This window comes from Penaeus japonicus, unplaced genomic scaffold (genome assembly GCF_977035675.1).
Source record: "Penaeus japonicus unplaced genomic scaffold, GWHDUDI00000001_assembly GWHDUDI00000011, whole genome shotgun sequence".
NCBI classification, from domain to species: Eukaryota; Metazoa; Arthropoda; class Malacostraca; order Decapoda; family Penaeidae; genus Penaeus; species Penaeus japonicus.
In genome coordinates, this window is record NW_028234413.1 from 29930204 (window position 1) to 29942703 (window position 12500).

Genomic DNA, 12500 nt, shown 5'->3' on the forward strand with positions numbered 1-12500 from the left:
ATAGAATATATACATATTTGATAAGGGGGTATACATATATATACAAATAAATATATATATATTAAATATAATATATATAAAAAAAATACAAGCCAATAATATATATATAAAATATAAATATATATAAATATATATATATATATATATAAATAAAATATATAAAATATAAATATAAATATATAAAATATATATTTTAAATATATATATAACAAGCACACACACACACACACCACTATATATATATAAATATAAATATAATATATATATAAAATAAATATAAAATTTAAATAAATATATATATATTTAAATATATGTATAAATAAAAAATAAGTATAAAAAAATATATATATATATATATAAAATATATAAAATATATAATATAAATATAAATATAATAAAAATATATAAAAATATATAAAAATTATACTATATAAATATAAATATATATAATATATTTTTAATTATTAAATAAAACATATATATGCACACCACCCACACCCACAAACCCCCCCACACACACACACACACATACAAAAAAGGCCATTTTTGAACATACACACAAAAAGATATCTACATTAAAAACTGCATTAGAATAAAACATTTACAAATATATGTCTAAAAAAAATGGAACATGTGTTTGTTCCCAAAATTTTATATACAGATGAAAAGAGATGGATAGAAAAATATATATTATTGTACATAGATACATATATACAAATGTATAAAAAAAGTAATATTTTATATTAAAAACATTTCTATATGTATATATATATAATATATATATATATATAATATATAATATATAATATATGTTAATATAGGGGGTTAAAATAAGTATATATATAAATATAAAAAATATATATATATATATAAAATAAATAATATATATATGTTTTTAAAAAACTATGTAATATATAAAATATATAAAATAAAACATTATAAAATAAATAAATATATATAAAATAAATATATATATATATATATAAAATAATATATACAACATATATATATTATAAATATATATATATAAATATAATATATTAAATATAAATATATATAACACAAAATTTATACATTATATAAATATATATTAAATAAAAATTTATATATAATATATAAAAAATAAAATAAAATATTAAATATTATAATATAATAAATATTTAATATAAATTATATTATATTTTAATGTATATAAAATTACATATATATATAAAAATATAAATATAAATATATATAATATTAATATATACAAAATTAAATACCAATAAAATATATTATATATATATATATATTAGTTCCTTTTGTACAATAAAAATATACTATCTAACCTCAATCTATCTATCTATGTGTGTCTCTACATTGATATACAGATAGATAGAAAGGATAGATTTGGATAGATAAAATATAGTTTATTTTGTCCCTAGAAACATAATATAGATATGTATATATAAATATATATATATATATATATATATTAATATATTTTATAAACAATATAATAAAAATATATATAGATATAAATAAAATATATATATGTTATATTTTTGTATAAATAAAAAATATGTTTATAATTTCCCTATAAATAATAAGTATATATATATATATATATATATATATATATATATATAAAATATAATAATGTATATATAATATAAATAAATATATATAATATTAATATATATATAAAAACATAATTTTATATATATCTATATATATATTTTAATAATAATATATAATATATATATATATTTATATATAAAATATAAAAATTTTTAACTATGACCTTAAAAAAATATTCTATCTATCCACTACCCATCTTCTATCTGTTAAAATTTAGGGGACACACACACCAATGGGCACACACTTTATAAACATATAAACAATTCTAATGTAGATATTAATAGTGTGAATGTAAAATGTGTCCGTTTTTGGTGTGTGGATGTGAGTGTCTGTGTGGGATAAATATATATTATAAAAAAATATATATTTTATCTAAAATATATAATAATACATATAATATATACATACATATATATGTATATATATATATATTTTATATAATATATTATATATATAAATATATATATATATATATTATATATATATTATAATACAATACATATATAATAAATAATAAAATATATAAATATATATATATATAATATATAATAATATAATGTGTGTGTGTATATATATACAACATAAAATATTAAATATATATATAATTAATTTATATATAATATATAAATATATTATATAACATATACCTATAAATATATATATAAATAAATATATATTAATAAAATTATATATATATATATATAATATATTTTATGTATATTATATATTAAATATAATATATATAAATTTTAAAATACAAATACATATATATGTAACAATTTATTTATATGTATATAAAAAAGTTGTCCTTGATTATAATATATAATATATATATATATAAATATAATATATATGATGATATAAAATTATATTAAATATAAATATTAGGGATTTTGTAAAAAATAAAATATATATATATCTAAATAATATAAATAATATATTTTAATATATTAAATATGGATCATTCATTTAATTATATATATATATATATATAAAAAAATAATAATATATAAATATAATATCAATGAAATATTAGGAACAAATTTTTTTATATGTATAAAATTAAAATAAATTAAAAAATATAAAACACACACACACACAAACCAATGAGAGAGTAATGAGTTATTGAGATTAAAAGTGGTTGTATAGAAATCAACACCCCCACACACACTCACACACACACAACCAAACACACCCCACTCCACCACACCCCACCCCCCACAGCAAAATGCACACACATAAAACACACGACAACACCCAATCCAAACACCACCCACTCCAAAAAAAACACACCCACAAACAAAAACACACACAAAACACACTACCACCCCCCAAAACAAACCCACAACACCCACACACTCACACACACACACACACACACACAACACACACACTACCAAACTAAAAAAAAATAAAATCTAAAAATCAAATTTTTTAACAATAAAAAAAATTACTCTCAAAAAAAATAAAAGAATAACAAAAATATAATAAAAATTTATCACAAAAAATAAAAAATACCAACAGAATATTTTCTATTTTTTTTAAAAAAACAAACTTAAATCAAAATCTTTACCCAATAAAAAATAAAATATAATCTAAATAAATACACACAACCCCATAACAAACAATCAAAAAAATTTTCCCAAAAAAATCACTCAAAAAAAAATTAAAACAATCCAAACAAATAAACACACAATAACCAAACTCCACAAAACCACACCAAAAATATAAATCAACACAAAAAACACACACAAATACGCATTCGAACATACACTCTCATAAATACATATATTTTCAGTTCGACTTTATACCGTAAAGTCATTGTAAATATGATTAGAATTGCATTATATATTCATAAAGAGTTCTATAATATTCATTGATTCATTCTATATTATGAGTTATATATAATGCAGCTTCACATATTATTTTTTCGTTGTAATTGTATCATGTGTTATTGGGGAATTGCGTGCATTAAGAAAACTTAATATATATCGAATCAAAGCATATATTTCCTTTTTCGAATCTTTTTTTTCAGGTTCCCCGTTTTATCAGTACCAGATGATATTCAGTTATAGTTCATGCAATTCTAAGCATTCGGTTGCAAGTACTTAGCGGAAGGGAGATGATCATTTCTATATATCCGAAGTATGTGGAAAAGATTCTGACAAATTACTCATCGGAATAAAACAGTTGTATGAAACTTGAAGAATTCCTTGCATTGTCAGTGTCTCCGATCGTTTCTTTTGAGAATGGATTTTGTGGATTATTTCTGATAAGGTTGCATATGATTAGTGTCCAGATTCTCCCAAGAAACACTGTTGTGGTAGCTGACCTGCGGAGGCAGTTGAAGAGGTTGGAGAAGATATTTTTGTGTAGTTCTGTCTTGGAGAACTACCGAGCTATTCTCCGAGGAGTAGAATAGAGTCAAAATTTACTTTGGGGGGGTTAAGGGATGCAACTGTTGGCAAGCTTTCTCCGAGTTTATCCCTCCTGATGTACTCCTAGTCAATTTTTTAAATACGGGACTTAAGATAGGAGTGAAGCCTCTGATGAATTCCTCCTAATGAAGAGAGTATGACAAACATGTATATTATTCCTTCAAAAGTAACAATTGGATGCCTGGAGGTTCTTTGGGTGATCCTGGTAGTATAAAAAAAAAAAAAAAAAAAAAAAAGCTTCTGACGCTTCCCGCTGCAGGACACCAAAATGGATGCTTTCCTGGTTCATGCAGGTCGCCCCAGGCCAATCTGGGGAACTGCCACGGCCATTTATCAATACCAAAGTCTACTCCGCTGTCCTTCTGAGTTTCAGAGGCAGAGATCGGTGTATGGTAGAGAAGAGGGACCCTTCTGGATGAGCCGAGAGTGCATAACCCGGTGGAGTATTCTGCCCAGCCGGACTCCGCCCTCCTGCGACGGGGCCAGGCCCAAGCTCACGACGTGCATCATCGGCAGCCTTATTTGCAGAAGAACAAGCTGAGGGAATACTGTATGATGAGTGTTCTTGGATGGTTCCTTCCCACTCCGTCGTTCATTCGGTTCGGGCGAGCAATGGGATTGTGGTCAACGCCTCATGTGAAGAAAATCTAGTTTTCGACTGGGTGAAGTAGCAACAGAAGACTGGGAGAGAGTAGTGGACGAAATTCAGAGGTTCTCCATATGGGCACTCATTTCTGGTACCATCAGTTGCGGAGGTCGGCGCAAAAGTTTCAGTACCTGCCGGGCTTTATACAACCTCTCGACACACGAATACATTGAAGGTCGCCCCAATAGGCTCGATGGCAAGAGATTACCTCAGATGGATCAACTTTTAGTGAAAAAGAGATAACAGAAGAACCAACACTGAAGGACTCGGGTCACTAGAGTCGGCCCTGACGCAAACCGGGCGGGTGGGGGGGGGGGAGTGTGGAGGGGAGGGGGAGGCGGCTCGGGGTGGTTCGAAAGGCAAGACGCTCTACACTCATGAACGGTCGTGGGTGCGGGTCGTATATTGAAAAAGATAAATAATAATTGTGTTGAAGTTGTGTGGCTTGGTATGTAACAATAAGGAATAACCATATACATAGTGTTCGAAATTATGCGTGATGGTATATCGCTGAGGCGAAAAGGAAATTTCATCATCCGCATTGAAACAGAAACAACTAGAGGAAATCCCCATCCACCTGGAAGCCGAAGTGTGGTGTCACAGAAATTGGGTATATAACTCCCAAGTTCGGTATCGGTGTAAAGCTACATACCCTCACAACAGAGATGTAAGGCCCTCCTGCCTTCACGGATAGCCTACAGTCACCTTTGGGCAGGGTGTAGGTACCTGGTTGCCTCCCGAGCAGTCAACTGCGTGGTGTGAGTTTCTGTGACAGAATATTTTACTAGCATCTGGGGATAGGCTGTCAAACTCCGAGGGGAGAGGGATGTGGAAGTTGGAAATCTTCCACGTTACTCTCAGAAGTGAAACCATCATGTGCACAAACATCCGTGGAAGAATTCCGTGTTGTGAGCATAATTGCGAAGTCAAGCGGAGCACATGGTTTTGAGAAGGCTGACTCTGGAGACCGCCGGGCACTTCCTTCTCCGTGGACTCTAGATCAGGAAAGACTGGGTTAGGAGCAGCATCATGGATAGCTTTGTCCTATTGGTGATTATATTGGTAAGCAGAAGAAGGGGTTTATATATGTACTAGATCTTAAGGAATCTCCAGTATTTTTTGTATTTGATATTTACTGTAAATTGTCCCTTAAGTAGGGGTAACTATAAGTTCTAAGTAAATGTTAGTGTAAATATAAACAATATAGGAAATTATAGAAATGCATCAAAGTTTCCTTAATCACCTTAACAAAGTTGGTAGGAATTGATGTAGTAAAGAGTATAATACATTCAATAGGGGGAAATGTTTTCCCTGTTTTGTGATTTAAGTATAACCCCATGTTGGATGGGCGGCCTAATACAAATCAGTCAAATGGGATCTAAATCTAATACACTTGTTTGTCAATATGAAAGAAGGTGAGAATTCCACAACACGAGTAAAGGCAGTAACTTCTAATATTTTGATATTCGTAATTTCTCGTATAGGTACTTATTGATTTATGCTTTAGAAGTAAAAACCCTACTGTCTGCATAGCTATATGACAAGCAAGGGGAAAGGGAAACACCTTGTCCTGCTCGCTCGCCATACTTTATCCTTCTCTCTCTCTCTCTCTCTCTCTCTCTCTCTCTCTCTCTCTCTCTCTCTCTCTCTCTCTCTCTCTCTCTCTCTCTCTCTCTCTCTCTCTCTCTCTCTCTCTCTCTCTCTCTCTCACTCTTTTTAACACGATACCGGTTTCGGATAGGCTGCCTGGCATTGGAAGTCCCCACCTTCAGATGTGTCTCAAAAAATAAAATCTTCTATCATAGATAAAATACATACTGCATTGAATGTATACATCGACTTTGTTCCGCGGGGATACTACAATATTGGATGAAATTCAAATTCAGTGTCCTTACCAGTTCATTTACTTAATAAGGTCGCCGCCATTGCTTCACGCTTGTAATTCGATTTCTCTGCTGAAGTTAATGTCATTTCTTTCTTATTCTATATTTTCCATTCCTAAGATGTTTCATCTAGCAAATGTTGGAAAATTATGTATAAATAAGAAACAAATCCGGCTGAGAAATGGAATTATGAAGATGTGTTCCGATCTACACCTCTGTTCGCCTGCATGTTGTCATTTTATATTTTATATAGGGGTAATTTCTGTGGTTGCATCTATAATTATATTTATGTTGATTGCTATGTGATGAATTGGAATTATGAACCTCTTTTGATATGTGGGATTAACGTTTAAAAACTTATTGAATAAAATATATTATAGATAAATAAATCTATAAAAACAAAACAAAATTATAAGAATACATTATGTATAATCCCTTTATGATTTTTTTTTTTTCATATGTAATGATATGTTTTTTGGTGGTACTACATATATCGTAAACACTTTGTTATTGATCCAGCCAGAGAATTAATCTCTTATCAAACGAGCGGTTGTAAAATATATCCCTATGTATTTTCAATGAAGAGGAACACAGTGGGATTATTGACGGATTTACTTAGCCGACATACAAACAACTAATATGAATATTTTTATGAAAAGGATTAGGGAAAATTAAGAAATAATTAGAATAACATTTTTTATGTACTGGATAACAATCTTATAGGAAAGTAGCGATACTTCCCAGATAATTGTGGTGAAATGTGTGACAATTTCTGTCTGATCTTTGTAAAAGTAATTTCCTGACATGACAGATGACTTCTCATTTCCCTGAAGAACGCTATTTTCTTTGCTGTAAGAGATCCTCTAGCCGGCGAAGGGGTTGAAGGCCTGAGCGGGTTGAGTGTAGCTGTAGCCGCAGTCTCCTTTGACTGTCTGGGTGGCCGTCACGGTGTTATATTGCTCCCTGTATACGGTAGAAGTCACATAATTGGTGTTGTATACGATTCTGGTCTGATACTGAGTGCGGGTCTGACCGGCCAGTTGCTGTGTCCTGAAGGAGGTTTGAGTGACTGTGACGTAGCGGGTCTGAGCGGGAAGATTGATGTATGAAGACGCTGTCCTCTGAGCGTAGATGGTCGTAGGAACCACTCGGGTAGAAACTTGTGTCCTCACAAACTGCTGAGGAACAGTAACGATCCTTGTGTTGTACTGTGGTACCTGTTGTGTACGCACGACGGTGGAGACTCGTTGTTCTACTTGTGTACGTGTTACGTACTGAGTTTGTGTGTTGGTGCGAACCACCTGTGAGAAGATAGTCGTGGTGACAGGAACCAGCTGTGTAGAGGTGATGACTCGAGTCTGGCCAGGCTGTGTGATGGTTTGGGTGACGACGTTGGTCCTGACGATCTGGGTAGTCCTGACGACGTCCTGGGCAGGTACGATCACAGTAGAATAACGAGTGCTGTACTGAGTGCTGGGTACAATGCGAGTCTTATCTGGTAACTGCTGGGACCTTACAACTGTCTGTGTTCTGTAGACGGTACTGACCACCTGCTGAGGTACCACCTGTGTAGAGACGACGTTTCTAACGAAGGTAGTTGGTACCTGCTGGACGCGAGTCTCATACCTAGTCTGGTACTGCACTTGGGTCCTGACACTCTGTTGAGTACGAGTTACATAGTTGATCTGAGGAGGGAGAGTGACCACCTGTGTGCGGACGTTGTCCTGAGTGCGAGTGACAGTGACCGTTTGGTATCGCACTGAAGGAACCTGCTGAGTGCGGACAATCTGTGAGTATAAGGTGGTGAACACTTGCTGAGTGCGCACGGAGGTTTGTGTGAGGTACTGAACATCTCTATTGTAGACGGTTGAGGGGACGACTAAGGTAGAATACTGGATCTGTGTGCGGTAAACGACAGATGGCTTGCAGTCGGCTTCCTCCTTTGGTGGCAAGTAGGACGACTCCAGGTTTAGGCGACTTCCGAAGACCAGACGGCTAGGCTTTTCCAGAGTCGCCCCGAAGGCGCAGCCGATCAGCAGAGAGAACAGCAGCGACCTCATCCTATGATATATAAGACTATTGTTATACAGGATAGTGAGTAAATTGATAGATAGAATAAGTGAAAAAGAGAAAGAAAAATACGAAGGTATATTTATAAAGGAATGCATTTTCATAGAGGTTACATTGAAAGCGTTGCATATATATACTAAACCAACATAAGATTATTTGATTTAAATAACAGCTTAAAATACTTACTATGGGATGCCTCTGATATATAGGAATGCATATTTTATATAAGGAAGGTAGCAATAAAATAGTTGTATGAAAGATATTGGTGTGTATTTCATAGCTATTCATACAGAGCCTATGGACAACCGATGGCTATTTCAATATGAAATATGAACTGAAAAGGTTTCGCAGTCTATCAAACTCAGTTCATCGTGAATGACATTGGATGAAAAAGATGTTATGACACGGAAGAACCTATTTCCTTTAAAAATTGAAGGGAACGGCCGGTGCATCGTAATTATATCCACAAGAAGAAGTGATAGTCTGAGTGACGGTAACTTGGCGAGGCTGGTTGACTGTGCGGTAGACAAACTCCTGTCTTTGCAGGGTCTGTACCACCTCCCGGTTAACGACGCGATCTTGGCCGGGTACTTGGACCACAGAGGTTCGGACTTCCTGACGGGTTTGTACGACGGGGACAGGTGTGACGTATTGTGTCCTGACAACGGTCTGTACCTGAGTGAAGGGCTGAACTCGGGTCTCAAAGAGAGTAGTGTAGATGGTAGTAGGAACCACCTGAGTACGAACCACTTCTTGGGGTACTACCTGTGTCTGGACACGTGTCTGGGTAGCTACGTTGGTCCTTGTTACCACCTGTTCACGAGTAGCAAAAGCATTCTCGTAACGTGTGTTAACAGATGTGAAAGGAATGACCTGTTGACGCTGAGCAACGGTAGTTCTTACTACGTCCTGTCCACGGACGATAGATGTCTGTACCAGTTGTTGCACACGTGTCGATGTTACAAAACGGGTGTTAGCTGGCTGTTGGCTCCTGACAATGGAAGTCTGAACAACAGTCTGAACACGAGTTTGTACAACATCACGGCCTGGGATAGTAACCACACGGGTTGCTTGTCGCACCTGTGTCTCGTAATTAGTAACTGGCTGGATAACAGTCCTAACCTGAGTACTGGTCACCTCGACGGGAACTACTTGTGTCTGTACTTGAGTACGAGTGACGTAGTTAACCTGTGGTACCACACGGGTTGAAGTGACAAAACGAGTTTGTACAACAGGTGGACTTGGAACAGTTTGGGTGACAAACCTGTCAACAGCACGAATGCTTGTGCGTTGAACAATACTGGTCTGATACTGAACCTGCGTTTGGACACGAGTTTGGAAAAGAGTGGTTGGTACCACCTGTTGCCTGACAATGGTTGTGGTTCTGTACTGAGTATTGACTTGATTGATGGTCTGGACACGGAGCGAGGTCTGAACCCGAGTATTATAGACGACGGAGGTGACAGGAGCAACTTTGCATTCAGCGGGAGGAAGGTATCCGTTATCGGGTTCCGGGTAATTGTAACCCATGGGTTCGGCCGAGGCCAGAGCCAGCACCAGCAACGTCGCCGTCAAGCGCCACATCCTGCAAAGAGAAATTCCACAGATTAGAGCAGCGGTGATTGGAAGCCCCGCGTCTCGCTAACTCATTTGGGAATAAAGTCCAATCACGCGCCCCTCTATCTGTGCAACTTCTCCATGCGGTGTGGGCTGACCCGAGAGGACTTTATCGCCCAGAGGAGCCGCGAGACTTAGCAACTGGTCTTTTGGACTTACAGATGTAGGATATAGATTCCCAGTAAGCGAATAGGTAAACGATTAAGCAAGAGAGAAACCGCAAGAAAAATAAATCGAACGGAGATGCGTAAAAGGTGAGCATTAATGCGATAGAAAGGGAAAATAGAAGTACACAAAAATAAAATATATCAGACATTTGAGAAAACTACTTAGAAAAAGTTTCAGTTAAGGAAATTATTGCCATGGAAAAGTTTGTAGTATGAGAGTTGGGTTTGAATTGTCGAATGTTTAAAATGAGCAAAATAAGAAGAAAAGCACAGAAATAAAGCCAATACAGCCTTTTTATCCAGGTTTGTAAATAAGCTGGAGGAAATGACATGGAACTATTCTAACAGTGAGTTACATTTGTAACTTTCTTGGTTAGTGACACATTATTTTATTGTGCAGCAATTTAATGATTGAAGAGGTCGTGGTGTTAAAGAGAAAATAAATAAGTTGCTCTGACCTTATAATTAACGAGTTAAACATGATACTAACTTATACTAGCTTTATGGTTTTAATATTTTTATAGATATATATTTTGAATATAATTTGTTTTCTAATATGGTATATATATATATATATATATATATATATATATATATATATATATATATATATATATATATATATATATATATATATATATATAGAGAGAGAGAGAGAGAGAGAGAAGCATATAATTTTCTTTGTTTTTTTTAATGTGCAAAGCTTCTTCCAATGTGAATTTGTTTGTCGTTTCTTATTTTCAATTATTGTATTTCTTACTGTCACACTCGCCACTACAACCACAGACGCGATATTTACCCACGCTTATTAGAGATCAGGGACTCACACTGAGATTAGTCTGAAGTGATTCAATGAATCCCCAAGTGTCTTGTAAGATTCTATACCTAGTAATGCAAGTGGTTTTCTGGAAGATTGTAAATTATGTTCACCAGTCTCTCATGCGCTTCGTGGAATCTCGTTTAACGGTCTCATCCCTTAGTCATGAATTCACGACTACTGCTGATAGTAATAATAATGGTAACAGCAATATCGATAATGATGATAATGGTGATAGTAACGACAATAGCAAAAACAATAGTAGCGATAATACATCTTCAGAAAGAGGAGTAAACGCCTGTCTTTCGCTTCTTAAACGCAATTAACACTTAGTGAAGGAATACACAGCATACCTTTCAAGTATTCAGTAGAGAGATGAAGAAGTGACTGCTGGGTCGAGTTCAGCGACTCTGTCGACCTTCTGAGAGTGTGCCTCTATTTATACTCTGGTATGAGTAGTGTTGGTCTTATTTCGGTTATCTTTCTTAATTCAAGGTCAGCGGCTATCCGGGATGCGATGGGCAGCCCCCTATGTCCTTGTTATTGATTTCTCTGTATCTTAATCTAATTTCCTTTAGCGTATGTATACCGATGATTCCCAAATATGTGAATACCATGCTGTGACAATTACATGATATCAAATGTAACAAATATTCTTCAAGGAATATATAAGTACATTTCTCAAATGACAACTATAGGCCTCCAATGTATCGGAACATTGGATGACCAATCACCGGCGACTTTCGCCCGTTACGCCCTCCCACTCCAGGCGCTGCTAAGGACAACGTAATTATGTATGTATGTATGTAGAGTATGTACAGTAGAGAAACATGGAAAGTTTCAAAAATTGAATACAAGTGATAACTAGATGGTACCTTCTCCAACGCAAATACACGTATACATTAATGAAAAAACTGTTGAAGATGTATCCATGCATATATATATTGATAACAATTTATATATGTACATATATATATATATATATGTATATATATATATATATATATATATATATATATATATATATATTTTTATATATATATATATATATACATATATTTCAATACTCCAAATATTTATATATATATATATATATATATATATATATATATATATATATATATATATATATATTAATTGTATGTGAAAAATTAGCAACATATTTTTCTTTACAATAATTCTATCCTGTTCGGTACTCTCCCCCCTTCACCCCCCCCCCCCCCCGTCAATTTTTCTGTCTCT

General features: G+C 33.7%; 3 protein-coding genes across 3 annotated transcripts in view; 1 reads left to right on the forward strand and 2 right to left on the reverse strand.

Annotated features, from left to right (window-relative positions):
* Positions 1 to 12500, forward strand: part of LOC122266229 (uncharacterized) — a 79292-nt gene that overhangs the window by 30798 nt on the left and 35994 nt on the right. The gene's annotated exons all lie outside the window — the stretch shown is intronic.
* LOC122260843 (uncharacterized) lies at positions 7270 to 11701 on the reverse strand. The gene is made up of 2 exons (XM_043028274.2): positions 11612 to 11701; positions 7270 to 8648 (listed from the first exon to the last, which is right to left on the reverse strand). The coding sequence occupies exon 2, from the start codon at positions 8645 to 8647 to the stop codon at positions 7451 to 7453; it is 1197 nt and encodes a 398-aa protein (XP_042884208.2). The 5' UTR covers position 8648; positions 11612 to 11701; the 3' UTR covers positions 7270 to 7450.
* Positions 8906 to 11725, reverse strand: LOC147470987 (uncharacterized). Its single transcript, XM_043028275.2, has 2 exons — positions 11612 to 11725; positions 8906 to 10242 (listed from the first exon to the last, which is right to left on the reverse strand). The coding sequence occupies exon 2, from the start codon at positions 10239 to 10241 to the stop codon at positions 9081 to 9083; it is 1161 nt and encodes a 386-aa protein (XP_042884209.2). The 5' UTR covers position 10242; positions 11612 to 11725; the 3' UTR covers positions 8906 to 9080.